At 33.7% G+C, this 16,864-nt stretch overlaps 1 protein-coding gene across 5 annotated transcripts in view; it reads left to right on the forward strand.

Annotated features, from left to right (window-relative positions):
• Nucleotides 1-13,668, forward strand: part of GTF2A1 (general transcription factor IIA subunit 1) — a 44,208-nt gene extending 30,540 nt beyond the window's left edge. For all 5 annotated transcript variants that reach the window (XM_031952425.1, XM_031952424.1, XM_031952426.1 and 2 more), the window contains exons 7-9: nt 5,232-5,552; nt 6,164-6,253; nt 10,891-13,668. In XM_031952425.1, coding sequence (XP_031808285.1) covers nt 5,232-5,552; nt 6,164-6,253; nt 10,891-10,998 — 519 coding nt within the window. In that variant the 3' untranslated portion in view covers nt 10,999-13,668. The remainder of the gene's footprint in view (nt 1-5,231; nt 5,553-6,163; nt 6,254-10,890) is intronic.
• Nucleotides 13,669-16,864: the final 3,196 nt, after the last annotated feature.

Consider the following 16,864-nt stretch of genomic DNA (forward strand, 5'->3'; position numbering starts at 1 on the left):
TTCCTATGTATGTAAAGTTTTGAGATTCAGAAACTTTTAATATTTAATTCAAGTAAGTCTTTTTTTTTTTTTTTTTTTTTAAGTATATGTGCTGCCAAAGTGAGCACAATTTAAGTATATCTTAAACTTTATCCAGGGAATTGTGTTAGGAGCTGTGCATATAAAAATGAAGAAGGTTGGAGAGAGAACAAGTATATATAAATACAATTTAAAATTGACAACTATTGGAAAAGATCAAGGGTGTGTGTAGAGGAAGAAACTTAATTGAGAAGATCTTGGAAAATTTCAGAGAGTAATACCTGAGTTGGTCCTTAAATATAGAGGAAGATTTCACACGTTATAAAAGTTAAGGGGAGACTGGTTTGGGTATGTGAATAAATGCACATAAGAGTGAGAAGGCAGGCCAGAATGGGAAATAATCTAGTTTGAGCTAAGCTGAAATGTATGGAGACCTGTATTAGGAAAAGAACTTGATGATATAAAGGCTAGATGAACTTATTTTTATTTTCAGATAGTCCTTTTCTTGTGCCTTGAAGTGCCTTTGCTTTCTCCTTTTCTTCAAAGTGTATAGCAATTCAGATTGCCTAGATTATTCCAACAGCCTCCTAATTGGTCTCCCTATCTCAAGTCTGACACCCAGGCTAGCCTCCTATCCATCCTACTGCCCAAGTAATTTTTCTGAAGTTCAGACTTCTGGCTCCCATAAATAGCTAATCCAATGACTACTTATTGCCTCTTGGATAAAATATAAACCCTTCTATTTGACTTTTAAAGCCCTATCCAAGATCGTTCCAATCTTATTATTCTATCTTGATTGGGCATTTCTCTCCCCCTAGTTTCTCTGATTCTTCCAAACTAGCCTTCTGTTTCTTATATATATATATATATATATATATATATATATATATATATATATATATATATATATATCATGCCATCTCCTTTCGCCTTTGTAGTGGCCAATCCCCTATGTCTGTAATTCACTTAATTCCAGCAAGTATTTTAACTTTCCTTTTTTTTTTTTCTTATTTATTTGTTTATTCTTATTTATTCATCAATTTTATATGCTTATATTACTTATAATCTGTCATATTGTTTTCTTCTGTATTTTTCTGTTTGGTTTTGTAAAACGGTTCAGACTAAATTTGTTATTTTGGTTTTTAAATTTTTTTATTTGCAAAGAAATCGGTGTTAAGTGACTTGCCCATGGTCATGCAGCTAGTAAATTGTCTAAAGCAGAATTTGAACTGAGGTCCTCCAGATTCCAGGGCTAGTGCTCTATTTACTACATCATAATAGCTTCCCTGACTACAAATTTTTAGATCATATATTTTAAATGGGGAGGAAAATAGACTAGGTGATAGTTTTCAACAGTTGTCTGTTGAAGACTTGAATGAAGTATGTATGTACAGAGACTGTTGAATTGATTTTTTGGGCATTTATTTTGTGGTTGTTAAAAAAAAAAAATTCTTCCTTTAAGACAAATAGTTAAAGCACCATCTTCTTCATGAAGTATTTTCTGTTCTTCAACTGCTAGTGCCCTCCCTCTCCTAAAGTACCTTATATTTAATGGTTTACTATATATTTGTATTTATTTGTTTTTAAATTTATGCATAGGTACTTTCATCTTTCCCATCAGATATAAACTAATTGCAAGTAGAGTTTTACTCTTTATATTTTGATCTCCATTACCTAGAACAGGATATGAGCTGCTTAGTTGTTATTCAGCATTTGAAGCTAGCCTAACCAAAGTGATCCTCAGACAACCTTCAAGCCCATGCTCTTATTCCCTGTATTTTATGGCCAGATGCCCAGGTATTGTGGGAAACTGGATCTAGCAGATAATCTTGAGCATTCTTATATATAGTTGCTTTTTCTTCTACACATACACACACACATTTTCTTGATTAATGGAGGGGAAACTATCTCACAAAGCAAATGTTTTCCTGCTTTTCCGATTGACCACTTGCTTAATAGAAATGAAAAAAATGCTAAAAATGACAAGGAGATTGTTAATTTTACAATAGAGATATGAAAAATGATTAGGACAGGAGAAATAGTGGTACCAAAAAGCCAGTCTATTTCATAGTTAGGATAAGAATAATGAGCCACCTGAACTAGAGCTCAAGAAGTGGAAAGGAGCCAGGTAGATAAGAGAAAAATGATTCATGAGGTATTCAGCAATTGATAGATTTGGCAGATGAGTCAGAAGTCTAGAGTCAAGGATAACTTGAAGGTTTCATGCTTTGGTGACTGGAAAAGTAATAGTATGATTAAAAAAAAAAGAAAGCATTGGTGTCAGTCATGAAGACATTTCTAGTAGAGACTTGTCCTGTATAATATTTTTATCAGTAATGTGGATGGAAATACAAAATGGCATGTTTCTTCAAATTTATAAAGCTTGGGAGGGTTAGTTAAAACATTGACTGTGATCATAATCAAAAAGATCTTAACAGGATAGAATAATGTGCCAAATCTAATATAATGGAAAATAATTAAAAATTATTGTAAAGTCTTTAACATGTTAAAAAAAAATTATGCAAATATAGGACAAAAGAAGGGCAGCTAAATAGTGTGTGAATAGAGTGTCAGGCTTGGAGCCAGGAAGTCTCATCTTCCTGAGTTCAAAAATGGTCTCAGATACTTAATACTGAATGTCTCTGGGCAAATCACTTCATCCTGTTTGCCTCAGTTTCTTCATGTGTAAAATAATTTGGAGAAGGAAATGGCAAACCACTCTAGTACCTCTGCAAAAGCCCCAAATGGGATCAGGAAGAGTTGGACATGGCTTAAAAATACTGAACAACAACAAAGGAAAGAGAAACATGATTTGAAAACATTTCATGTGAAGAGAATACCAGAGATTTAGTGAATTGAAATCTTAGTTTGTTAAACAATGTAATATGGTAGTTAGAAGAAGGAAATGTGATGTTTAGCTTCATAATTAGATAAATACATAGTGTCCAAAGGAAGGGAGGTTATTAAAGTATCACTACTCACAGTCTATGCATATCTTGATTTTAAGTATGACATTTTAGAAACTAAAAAGTGGTTGGAAATCAGAAAATCTACTGGCAAAGTAGCTGCTTAGGGTAAGGCCCTGCCTCCATCTGAAGGACTAGGTTGAATCTAAAGTAGGGACTAAGCCCTATCCTTTGCTCAGTCTGTTACTTTGGTTCAATTCTGGAGGTCTTCCTGAATCTCTGTATCTTGCATACTCATCCGGAGGTCATTGACTTTAGGCCAGCAACCAAGACTAGTCTTAACCTCGCTTCAGGCCTGTTTTCAGTTTATTGCCTGAATTTCCTTGTTTAATTACCTACCACAAGGTCTAAGGTTTTAAACTTTTTCCCCTAGAGCAGGGGTCCTCAAACTATGGCCCGCGGCCAGATTCAGCAGCTGAAGATGTTTATCCCCCTCATCCAGGGCTATGAAGTTTCTTTATTTAAAGGCCCACAAAACCAAAGTTTTTGTTTTTACTATAGTCTGCCTCTCCCAACAGTCTGAGGGACAGTGAACTGAGAGTTTGAGGACCCCTGCTCTAGAGTATACACTGGTTACAGACCCTGTTTCTAGAGTATGATGGATTATTGTGAGGATCTCATTGGTATTTCTCTTTGGTTTTAGTGATTCTCCTTTTATTTTAGCACTCTTCTTCATTAGGTAATATCATTTATGCCCCACCAGTATGGGTCTTCGTTAATCACATTTGACGAGTATAGCATTTTCTCCATACTTTCTTCATGCTTTCTTGTTTTGTTGTTGTTGTTTTTTTTTTTTTTTTGCTTTCTTGTTCTTAATACATGTCCTGGGTGGAGAGCAGATTTCACTCTATTATGGGGATAGAGCTTGACTAATTTGGGGCAGTTAGGAGTTTAACTTAAAAGTGGTGTTAGGTCAAAGCTAGGCAAGTGAATAAATCCTGTAAAGAGGAAAAAAAAAAGAAAAGAAGACTGAGAATAGGCATGGAAAATGTTTGGAACTAGGAAGAACAACCACTAAAGAAAAATGAAGACAATGTAATTGTTTAAATTGTTAAAGTTGAGGCAATAAAACAATGGGAAAGTTTGCTTAGGGTAAAAGAAATAGCATATTTGTGGAAAAACTGGGTAAAGAAGTTTTAGAGAAGTAGAGATTAAAAAGGAAAGTAAATGGGAATGATAAGTGTCACAGGCTTCCAAAGAAGACCAGAATATTAAAATATGAAGGCAAGTGGCTACATTTGCTTTTTCAAGTAAGATGACAACATATTTAAAATATGACTCGATACTTTTTTTCATAAGTCCACCCTCCTCTTAGCTTGCCTTTCAGTTGAATGGGTGCCATTCTTTTAGTCACCTGGGAATCACTGAACTCTATTCTGCATGTCAAGTCATTTGTCAAGTCCTGTCAGTTCCTTATTTTATTTCCTTTTAGTTAAACCACAGCCATTTTTGTATAAGCCTTTGTCATCCTTTTACTGAAATAGCCTCTTCCTAAATCTTTCCAAATTCATTTTCTTCCCTTTTAATCCAGCTTCCACATTGCTGACAAATAGATATTCAGATACTACCTTGTCTGTCCCATGTTCAAAAATACCTCAGTGACTTCTCTTACTGCCTTAACACAATAAATAAATAAATCTCTTTTCAGCATTTCTAGTATTTAAAAACTCTTGATAATCTGGCTCCAGCCTGTCTTTACTACATTTCTTTCCCTCTTGCATTCTAGCTAAACTCCAGTAAAACCAGTGTGCTTAGTGTTACTGAAATAAAACTTTACATTTTCTCCTTCCATGCATTGTGTTAGTTGTGCCTATATCTGGAATGCTCTCCTTTTACCTCTTGTAGTAATCTGTGGCTCCCTTCAAAGCTCAGCTGAAGTTATGCCTCCTTCAAGGGACTTTACAATAGTTGTTAGTGTTTTATTTTGTATCTATTCAATTTATTTGTAAAAGTATTAATACTTGATGGGCTCATGAGAGTAGGACGAGTGGATAGGTGAAAAACATAGGGAGGGCAATGAGAGAGTTTTTCACTAAGTGTTTTTATCTTTTTACTGGGGTAAAAAGAGGTGAGGAAAGGGGACAGTGAAAATATAAAGGAGATTTGGGTCATGGGAATGTGAAGAAATGATTTAAAAGATTTCTGTTTAGTGCAGTTGAAGTTAGTGTAAGTTTGTTGTGGACCCAATTATCATGGATGAAATAAGTTCAAATGAGACTTTAACATTCCATTTCCTTCTGTGTTCAGGTTTTGGCTCCTATCCCTGGAGGGATACCACCACCAACAGGTGTCATCATACAACCTCAGCAGATCTTATTTACAGGAAACAAGACACAAGTCATCCCTACCACAGTGGCAGCTCCCACTGCAGCACAAGCACAGATCACTCCAACTGGTCAGCAGCAACCACAACAGCAGACTGCCCAACCACAAGCTCCTTTGGTGCTACAAGTAGATGGTGCTGGGGACACTTCATCTGAAGAAGATGAAGATGAAGAGGAAGATTATGATGATGAAGAAGAAGATGATAAAGAGAAAGATGGAGGAGAGGATGGACAAGTTGAAGAGGTAAGACTGGGAAAAGTTGAAGGTGAAAAACGACTGCTGATTTTATATTTTTCATACAGCTCTTATTTTGGAACGTCAGTATTTCAGTGCTGATTGTTTAGGGAGCAACTTTAGAATAACATTACTGCTTTAAATTCTTCATAGATCTTTGGGATTGAGATTGAGCTAGCTAAAAAGAAAACATTTAATATATTCTTTTCCTTAAAGGCTTGGTTGCTATTTAGATTTTCTCAATGATTAAAAGTGTATAATGATAGGATTTGTGGCAATTAAATCATAGTACTTATGTCTACCTTGTAGTTAAAATACTTCAATTCCAACTCTTGAATTCATAGAATAGGCTAAACATGCAAGTTCTTGATTTACTAGGTTACTACCAGTAAATAAGATTCAGAAATGAAAAGAAACTCTAGATAAACAATATCTTTCATGTAAAGAATTTCCAAGTCCTCCTGCATTGCTGCTTTTAGCAATTAGAGTCAGAGATGGCAAATTATTCTACCATTATGCTCATATGTATACTTTCAGAGAGTTTGTTTGCTGAATATTAGTAGGGTTTAATGTTAGTAATATTGATTGATGATCAATTAATATAAACTTGTCTTTCCTAGGAACCCCTGAATAGTGAAGATGATGTGAGTGATGAAGAAGGACAGGAACTATTTGATACGGAGAACGTTGTTGTGTGCCAATATGATAAGGTAACGAGTTTTAACAAATTATAAGAGGTTGTTTGTATTGAAATTTCTCATCTGGTTTTCTTCCTATTGCTAATAGTTACATATATGATTTTAAGAGGATAAAAATAAAAAGACCTATTTAAATGAGTATTGCAGTAATATAAGCAGATATTAATAAGGGGCTTTTTTTTGTGGTGAGGTGACAGTTGGGATAAGAGGGAATACTGAGAGAAATGGAGAAGTGGTATTTTAAGATTAACTGGATAGAAGAGGAAAATCTCAGGTTTGGGGAGGTTGATGGTTGATAGAGACCAAAATAATAGCATATTGAAGAAGAAAGATGATGATTTTTCAGGTCCTGCTGACCTCCAGGTGGAAATATTTTAGAGATAGTTAGAAGTACAAGTGTGGATTATTTGGGAGTTAAATATGCATACAAATGAAATGTTGGGACTGGAGGAGATTTCCATTGTAGAGTGTGTGTAAAAGAAGAAAATTATGAGAACAACTTGCCTAGTGGCTGCTGGATATTAAGGTCTTAACTAACATCTGTTAGTGGCTTCTGGGGATCTAACTCTAACCAGCAGAATAAATAGATCCCTTCATAGGAGGGAATGATAGCACTACAAGGAGACTGAGGCAGTTGCATTCTCTGATGTCTTTCCTCTTCCCTCTAGCTTCTGATTTATTGCATTCTTAATTCACAAGCAACATCTATGTCAGTAAAGGCTAATTCGCAGTTCCTTCAGGGGTGTTATGATTCATAACTGTGGGGGCTTCCAGAGAACCAATCTGCCCTTTCACACTTAGGCGTGGTCCTTAACAAAAATGTTGGGGAATATATTAAAGGATCAAGAAAAGATCAAAGAGCCAAACCTCCAAGATAGAAAAAGCCCTGGAATGGTAGAACAGAATAACATTCTGTCCCTAACAAAGTAAAGAGAATATGCTAGAGAAAAAATAAGCAAAATGCTGTTAATATCTACAAATGTGAAGACTGACAAGCCATTGAATATAACTTTTGAGCTATATTTTGCAAGGATGGTTTCAGAGTGATGAGGTCAGAAATCCAGTTTTAAAGTTTTGAGGACAATTTGGGGAGTGAGAAATTAGAAATATGTAGCATTTATTTAGTGCTTTTTCATATGCTAGGTTCTAGGAAACAGTTCTGGGGGAAAGTGAATAGTAATTGAGTGGGAGGGTCAAGTCAAGGAAAAACTTTTAGGATTAGGGATAGTTTGAGTATATTTATAGGCAACTGAGAAGAGAATAATAGAGAAAGAGATATGCAAAGATAAATGAAAAAGACGATAGTGGAATAAGGTCTCAAAAGATGTGGATGGGAAAGGGATCCAGGACAGCAGGTAGGTGATCATCAGCCTGATTGAGGAATACTACCCCCAAGGAAGTCATGTGTGCTGGATTTAGAGTGGAAAAGTCCTAGATTCAGTTGTCACCTTTGCAGTCTTTGCTTATCTGTAAAATGTTAATAATAATACTACAGTACCTTCCTTTTGTAGAGCTATAATGAGTCTCACATGAAAAAGTGCATAAAATTGGCAGACTTTTAATTGACATAGATGTCAGCTCTATGATGAAGTAGGAAGGTGATGATGAGTAAGGGAACTGAGAACTATGATAGACAAGTTGAAGAGAAGTGTAAAAACCATCCCCATCTTAGTTCTTTTCAGTTCAAAGCACATGTATTTTGCATTTCAGAATCAAAAAACAAAATTTGAAATTAGCTGCAGGATTGAAAAAAGTATTGTCAGCTTGTGGTGTAATAAAGAATTGAATTTGAACTTAAAAAATATAGATAGGTTTGAATTCCAGTTCTGCTTACTACTATCCCTTACACTTTCTGAGTCTCTTGCTTTCCTCACACCTAAAATAAGGAGATTGGATCACTTCTTATTCGAAATCCTTTGACTATCATTTATAATCTATTTCAGAAATGTTAGTGTAAATCTTACCACTATTTGAGAAATAGTGAATAAACACTTACTGGTATAAATATAATGGTGACCTAGTGGGATTTTAAAGACTTTCTTCACATCATTTTTAGTGTCAAACATTTGGTTTGTATAGGATATGAGTTGTGGCCTTGTTCCTTGCTTTATGTGTAATAGAAGACAGTAACTGAAGAAGCTTCAAAATCTAGAGTAAATCTTTCACTTTACAAATTAAGAAATAGGCCTAGAAAGAAAAGTTGGTCCTCTATTCATATAGGTGGGTAATACTAGGTAGGACTAGAATCCATGTTTGCTGACTCTTAATTCCGGTGTACTTTTCAACTATTCAATGAATTGGATTTCCCAGATCAAAAGTCTCTTAATGTTTATGTAGGTTGCAATTATTTCAATATTTTTTGCTTTGCTAATTTAATTAGGATTCTTTCACAAATGTCTATTATTATATCTGCCTATGTGTGCGTGTGTGTATGCATGCATATGTGTGCGTGTGGGCTCAGACCTCCTTTTTGTTCATTTCACTAATTTTTCCACCAGAGGGCACCCCAAAGTAGTAGATAAAAGACCAAGCTCATAAACTAAAATACTTAAGTATCAGTCATATCACAGCTATAAATTAGACTGCTGAGGTAAAAATTCTCTTATTTTTTTAGGTGTATGACAGACATTATAGTATTTTTTAATCTGTTTTAAGTTAATTAGGATGCTTTCACAAGTATTAATTATACTATACCTGCCAGTTGTGTATATATAATACACAAGTGCATGTATACCTACAGATGGACTAGAAATTGACAGATGTTTTTTTTTTTTTTCTTTAGAAGTGGATATAATTAGAGAAATCATCTATTTGAAGGATTGTTATGTAGAAGAGAAATTAGCTTGTCCAAAGATCAAGGGCAGAATTCTGTTCCCACTGAGTAGAAATGTCTAAGAATTCAGTTTCTCATGGGAAAATTTATTTTTCAAAAAGGAAAGAAACAACCTTCAACAGTGCCATGTTGGAAGGCAATATTTTACAATACAATCCCCCTATAATTCTGAATTGGATTCAGGGCAAAAGAATTTTTTAGTTTTGAAAAGGGTATACTATTAAGATGAGTCAACCAGATAAGGAGATTGATGTCCTCAAGATACATAGTCTTAAAGTAGTATGGCAGCAATGGGAATGGAATTAATAAAGGACATATTGAAAGAAAAATGGACAAAACTTTGTGCTTTTGGTGAGGGATGATATTTTTGAGGTACAGAAAAGTAAATGATGTAGGAAGGAAATCAGAGGATTTAGAATTAGGAAGAAGCTTAAAGATGACTTAGTGAATTCAGTTCCTGCATTTGAGGAGAAGGTCGAGAAGATGGTAGGTGACAGATTTCAACGTCGGGTCATTTGCTCAAATCCAGTTCTTTTTTTTCCCCCTCATGATTCCTCTATAGGAAGAGTTGGTGGTCTGTGAATAACTATTTCAGCATAATTGATTTTTGGGGTAATCTCCTAAAATTTTATTTTGTGCATTTTTAAGACATTTTGAGAAAGGCAGAGGGGAGAGTCCAGAGATTTCACCAAGCTGACAAAGAGGTTGTTAGTGACATGCAAAATAACTTGCTTTATAAGAAGAGCCCTAAACTGGGAGTCTGAGGACCTTAATAGATTTGTGCCTAAGGGTTAATAATTTAACCTCTTTGACCATCTGGTGGAGACCCTCTGTCTCCATCTTAAATGACGAATGCAGTGTTGTATAGTGAAGAAAATGTGTTATAAACTGGAATTAGAAGTGACTTGTTTTTACTTATAAGTTAGGCATAGTGACAGGGAACCAGATTAGCATAAATAATGGAGATCTTTTAATTGTTTGAATTTCTACTTTCTAATTCATCAAAATTTTAATAAAGTTATTAGAATGAATTGGTTTTAGATTTATTTCTTTTATTTTCCTTCTCAACTGAAATAATTAAAGATGAAGAAAAGTAAAGCATGCTCTTTTATTTTTTAACCCTAATTATTAAGTGAATTTGTAGGTAGCTATAATCTGCAGGGAATTGAAGACTGCCTAATAGATAGAAACTTTATTCTATTCTCCATTTCTATGTGCAAGATCTTTGTGGGAAAGCATTTGTAGGACTCAGATATTATAAGTTGGTAAATAATTTTATGTAATTGATTTTTTAAAAAAAACTTATTGTTTTTTGGTTTTGTACCACACTACTTTAACTACCTCTCCTCGATTCTTATGTTTAGTAGATTTGTACCTGGAGCTATTACAAATTTAGCATAGATAGTGAAGATCTTATTAGTTTTATTTTTAAAGTTTACACTTCATTAAAATTCTTATAGAAAGTAGTCAGAATCAACTGATTTTACATTTATTTTTATTTTTTGTTCTTATGCTCTGGTAATCATAATTAGAAAGCTCTTACCCTATTGAATCCTTTCTTTTAAAAAAATTTAAGTAGAAATAACTGGAAATAGTGTCATCCTTCCTGCCTCACTCCCCCTACCCCCACATAACACACACTGAAAAGATAGGAAGATGTATTTGGTAATTCTCTGAGGTTCTAGCTTATTCATTATAATTTATCATTATTTATTTACTCTTTAAATGGTGTTATGGTATTTTATTTTTTAATTTAAAAATTTTTCTTATCATTTTTTTCATACTCTTATTTTCATCTTATATCTTTTTGTTTTAGATCCACAGAAGTAAAAACAAGTGGAAGTTTCACCTCAAAGATGGCATTATGAATCTTAATGGAAGAGATTATGTATTTTCCAAAGCCATTGGAGATGCTGAATGGTGAAGAATTGCCTTTAAAAAAAAATAAACAAAAAAAAAAAAGGATTATTAAAGCTGGACTGGTTGAAAACTTTAGGACATACACTTCAACCAAAATTACTTCTGCATGTCAGAAAAGTATGGTAGAAGCAAAGCTACTGGAACAAAGATTGACCATGACAACGTAGACACTACTTCAGACTGGCAAACCATGGAACTGTAGCACCTGGCGTTGTTGGGAGCTGAGTTTTTGTTAGGAATACCATAATTATCACTTCAACATACAGGTACCTACAGCCAGTAATTAGCATGTAAGGCTTTGTTGCCATCTTTCTCCCTCTAACTTGTTAAATCAGAAAATATTTCTTAGAACAAATTGAAGGAACTCTTCCCTTTTGATAGACTGATCTGGAACTTCTTGTGTGTAGTCATTATATAGACTAAATTTGTGTGGGGGCTTTTTACAAAAGGGAAAGAATTATGGTATTGAATTAAAATTCTCTTGTATAAGGAAAAGATTTAAAATTCTATTTGATAGGTCTTAAGCAATTTTACTTGCCATTATCCCTCAGTGATATTCCTTCTATATCCCTACCCCTTCCTTTTCTCAGCATCTGTTTAAGAGAAAAGAATATAATCAGTGATAATATTCATAGGATCATAGACTTAGCACTGGAAGGGGCCTCAGAGGCATTTTACCAGAACCTTGTTTTATAGATGCTGGAATTTGAACCCAGGTTCTTTGCTGGATTTGGACTCATTCTTATTATTATACCATATTGCTTTCCAGTTAAAATTCACTTTTGGAGGCCACATCTTTATTTGACCTAAAACTTTATATATTATCTTAAAAATTAAGTTTTTAAAATCTATTCAGTATAATTCAAAAACTTTTTACAGGAGTTGAGAGGAAATAACAGTGGTAAGTTTAATCTCCTTAAGGAGGGCCTGTCCCGCTTTCCTCATCCTTTTCCCCCTTTTAAAGCCAAATTTGGCTCCTCAGGAATAGTTTTATTTCAAAGGGTACCATCTGATTAAAGTTGTATATACATGTGCAAATACATTGATTTATTCCTATAATTAGGCTGAAATTTGTCTTGGTGAGTTTAATCTCCAAGGTTTTAGATATCCAGTGCATTTATTATAGTTGAAGGTGAGGACACTGATTTTATTAAACAACTTAGTTACTATGAAAAAGTTTCTTGTGCTTATTGGGAAAGAATAGCAAAACTTGATAACAAAAATCTAATTGTCAATGAGTGTTTTTGAAGTGACTTTTTGGTAAAACCTTTTTTGCTTATGTGTGAATGTGTCCTTCTTGTTTACGTGGTAGCCCTACTTTTAAACCAAGTGATGGGCCAGTGTAAGCAGCTACTCCAGTTCAGAAGAAAGGAAGACAGTAGTTTTGGACTAGATAGTAGTCACAGTTCAGTGTCCTACCAGAGATTCTATAACTGTGTAGCACTGTAATGTTTCCTTACATCAGCTACTTGGGAGAGGATCAGTTATTATCCTTAGTAAACTAAAAGGACATTTTCATGAACATTGTTCTTTATGGATATTTAAAATTTTGTCTTGGTTTTGGTTGATAAAACTCCAAATGTATTTAACCTCCTGTATATTTATTAATTGCTTTTCTTTTCCCTTTCCCATCTTAGTCTTCCTTTTACTTGCCTCTCAATATGTTTGCAGCAGTAGCTTACATGAAAACCTTAAAGTACATTGCAAGGAAGAAAACTGTGATGAGCCATTATATGGGTTTTTTTTTTTTTTTTAAACACCACTTAGATCTCTAAAATTGTCTCCTCACCAGAGAGCCTAATCAAATTACTGCCCCTCTTGTCTTTGCTTATATGTTGTAAACCTCATTATAAAGTTGGTTTCCAGTCACATTAATAATAATTAAGTGCTGTTTTGATGTAAAGATTTTGAGTATGATTTTTATTTTGATTTGTCTTAATTAATTTAGGATCTAATCTAAGTTTTTTTTAGAAAAAAGTTTGTTTTTAATTACCACTATGCTAAAAGCACATGCAATTTTTTTGGAGGTCATTTATATGCTGGGGTGGGGTGGGGGGAACCAGACTAGTTAACCCTAACTTTTTTTTTTTTTTTTTTTGAATTGTCAGGTAGTAAAGCTGCCAAATAGGTTTGTTTACCCAAAAAAATCAATCATCTACCTGAAAAAGTTTAGCAATGCTGCACACAATTGAACAAATGAAACCTTTTAGCTTCTTAGCAGTTTTACTACTAGAACCCATGTTAAAATGTATACTTATTCTCTTTTGTGTCTTGGGGTCTTCTGTGGTAGACATATCTTTTTTGTTCATATTAGCAGCATTATAAACTGGCTTGTTCACTATATTACATTTTGTGATATAACCACTGCTTTCAAAGTAACTTTTCAGTTATTTTGAAGCAGGTTAATAACCATTTGTATTTGCACCTGTGTCTTACATATTAATTATGGCATGCTTAGCAAATGAGGGATTTTTTTTAATTACCTGTGAAGTTTTTTGAAAGCCAGTCAAACAAAATGACTTACCAAATTGTGCTCTTACATATTGCTACTTCAAGTGTTCCTTTTAAATCAAACTTTTCGATTTTATTTTGTAGCAATTTGCTGTAAGAATGTAGCTTGCTTACCTTTTATTGTACTTGAATTTTAATCATGGTTTTAAACATTGTAATTAAACAGACCATTTCATTAGGTTCCATAGAATTTGTCATTCCTTCCAAGAGGACAAGGAATTCCCACTTTGAGTTTTAAAATTAATATAGCTTGTTTATTTGAAGTAGAAGAAATAGTTCAGTATTAATATTACAGAGATGAGAGGTTTCAAAAGAGTTAAGTTTAGATTTGCACAGATGGTAACAGCACCTTTTAACTTGAAAAAATGGGGAAATATCTTTAACATTAATCATCAGCTCTAATGGACATTTGCATAGCAACTGGATAAAGTGTAGAAATTTGTGCCTTTCAGTATACAGAGTCTTTGTTGGTGGTCATTTGAATAAGCCAGGCCACTTGAATTCCTGAGAGCACGTTTAATTTTTGCGGAGTTCCAAATGTATCTTTAAAAACTCTTAATGTGCAATTAATTTCTAAAATCAAATAAGTAAAATGTCTGCTATTGAGGGGAATAGACATATAAGGAACTTTATATTGGACTGTTATATTTTTAATGTTCAATTTTTGTTATTGCTAAGTAATTAAATTTCATCCTAATGTTACATCCATGTTGTCCCTTGCATCATAGGCCATATTGACATAGTCCTCTGAGTAATACATCATGATTTCAAAAATACTTGATAAATTTCAGTGTTTTTTGAGAAGCATAGTTCTAATATACAATGTTCTTAGAAAACAACATGAAAACATGATGTATACATGTTTTCCTTTCCTAGAGTGTAAAATGAAAAATCAAGGGTTGGGCTTTTTCTTTCTCTTTTTTTTTGGGGGGGGGCCTTTTTTTTGGGGGGGGGTTGAGGGATATGGATTTCCCTCTGTTGAAAGTATTTCATGAACACCCAATAGCAATAATGTCACCATAAACTACTTCCATAGGGGGAATATTCGTAATCCCACTACAGGAAAACAGTCAAGTAGATTCCCATAAGAGTTCCCTTTTTAAAAATTTTGTAATTTCTTCCCATTTGAAAAATGTTCCTTTATTTGCAGATTGATTTCACGCTGAATTTTTTGTTATTGTTTAAAATTGTTGTACAATGTTAGTTAGTTGTTAATAAGACCCTTTCATCGGCATTTTAATTTTTTTTCTCTGAAGCCCCTTATAGCCCCTGTACCGGTATCAATACAATTAATATTTTTCAGACTTCCAAATTCAACGGTTAAAATAGATTCACACATTCATACACACAGTTTTGATTCTTATTCCATTATTATGCCGGGGAAATGATATTTAAATTTACATTCATTTTAAAATAATTTTGTTCTCATTTACTTTTGGACATCTGCTGTGACTTTTAAAAAATAATTTTGGCTATGCTTATTATGAGGAACAAAAGGAACTTTTTATGGGAGAAACTATTTTGGGTTATTTACACCTATAGTCCAATGTGTATCAAGGTGTACCAATGAACTATAATATTTTTTGGTAGGGGGAGGGACTCATATCCTTTTTTTGCTGTTCTGAGCTACAATTGTCAACTGCTGTTGTACATACTATTATGTGTACGGGGGTAAATATATTTATTATGTTTGTAAAAGTCATTCTGTACAATTACAGATCAAGGTTGCTCTTCTGTGATATACAGGATATTATGTTTCAAAGGCCATGCTTGGAATACAATTAGAGAACTTAGTATTTTGATGTACTAAGACCTATTTTAAGTTTAATATTTTGCCTTTGCAAAAACTTTAATTAAAGATGTTATTTAAAAAAAACTAGTTTTTTTTTTTTTTTTTTTGTTTAATAATAAATTTTATTTTCACACAAAGGTTACTACATGAAGTTATATCCTTTGGCAAATTAGGGAAATGCTTCTGATGGTAATTGCGGTGATCCATTGTGGGAAAATATAAAACCTGATTAAATTAGTGAGAGAACACTAATCTGAATAAGAAAGAATATATTTATAAATATTGAATAATTTTTAAGTGTCTTCAAGTACATGGGAATAATATTGAGCTCTAAAAACGGAACCCTATTTAGTAAATGGGGTATAGAATCAAGATTTAGAACTGAAAGAGGGCCCTAGAAAGGAATCTAGTGCATTCCTCTTTTTTTATAGATGAATAAATTGAGTTCCGAAGAGGGAAAATGACCTTGCCTAATTTTTCACAGGCACAGACATTGGCAGAACTGGGATTTGAAACAAGGTAGGGGTTTTAAAAAAAATTTTTATTGACATCTTTTCATGCTTACATTTCCCATTGTATCTTTTTCTTACCCCTTCCAACAAGCCATTTTGTAAATTAAAAAAAAGAAGGGGAAAAAAGTTCTTCAGGTCCAACCAATATCTCAGATAAGTTTCATGTTATAATATTTGTTATTCTGTCTCGGTGTACCCTACTTCAGCAAAGGAACCTGGGGGATTGGCAGAATGAGAGGGATATCTGGGAAGGCTTACATTTCCCTATCTCTGGTTATTAAATGTTTCACAGCATTCAGTTTCAATTTTCGTTTTTTTTCTTTATTGCTGTAGTCACTGAGCATGTTGCTGACCTGCCTCTACTGACTTAATACTGTCCTGAAATGCTTTATTTTTTAAAGTACTTTAAAGGAAGTATTTGATCATTTACATTTTTCTTTTTAGATGAGCTCTCATTACTAATCCATTGTTTTAGCTTTTTATTTTCAAAACATAAATGGGGCAGCTAGGTGGCACAGTGGATAGAGCACCAGTCCTGAAGTCAGAAAGACCTGAGTTCAAATCTGGTCTCAAGACACAACATTTCCTAGCTGTGTGACCCTGGGCAAGTCACTTAACCCTGATTGACTCAGCAAAACAAAAAACAAAAACAACATATTCATGGTTTTCAATATTCACCCTTGCAAAACATTGTATTCCAAATTTTTTTCTCCCTACCTTCTCCCACCGGATATGTAATCCAATATGTTAAACACATATTTCTACTATTATGCTATACAAGAAAAAATCAGATCAAAAAGGGAAAAAAGTGAGAAAAAACAAAATGCAAACAAAACAACAGCAAAACAAAAAATGAAAATATTATATTGTGATTCACCTTCAGTTCCCCACTGGCCTCTCTCTGGGTGTAGATGGGTCTCATCATTACAAGACTAGAGTAACTGGTCTGAAACACCTCACTGTTGAAAAGAGCCACCATCGGAACTGATCATATAATCTTCTTGTTGCTGTGTACAATGATCTCCTGGTTCTGTTCACTTCATTTAGTAGTTCAC

The sequence above is a fragment of the Sarcophilus harrisii genome, chromosome 2, assembly GCF_902635505.1.
Source record: "Sarcophilus harrisii chromosome 2, mSarHar1.11, whole genome shotgun sequence".
In the NCBI taxonomy this organism is placed as follows: domain Eukaryota; kingdom Metazoa; phylum Chordata; class Mammalia; order Dasyuromorphia; family Dasyuridae; genus Sarcophilus; species Sarcophilus harrisii.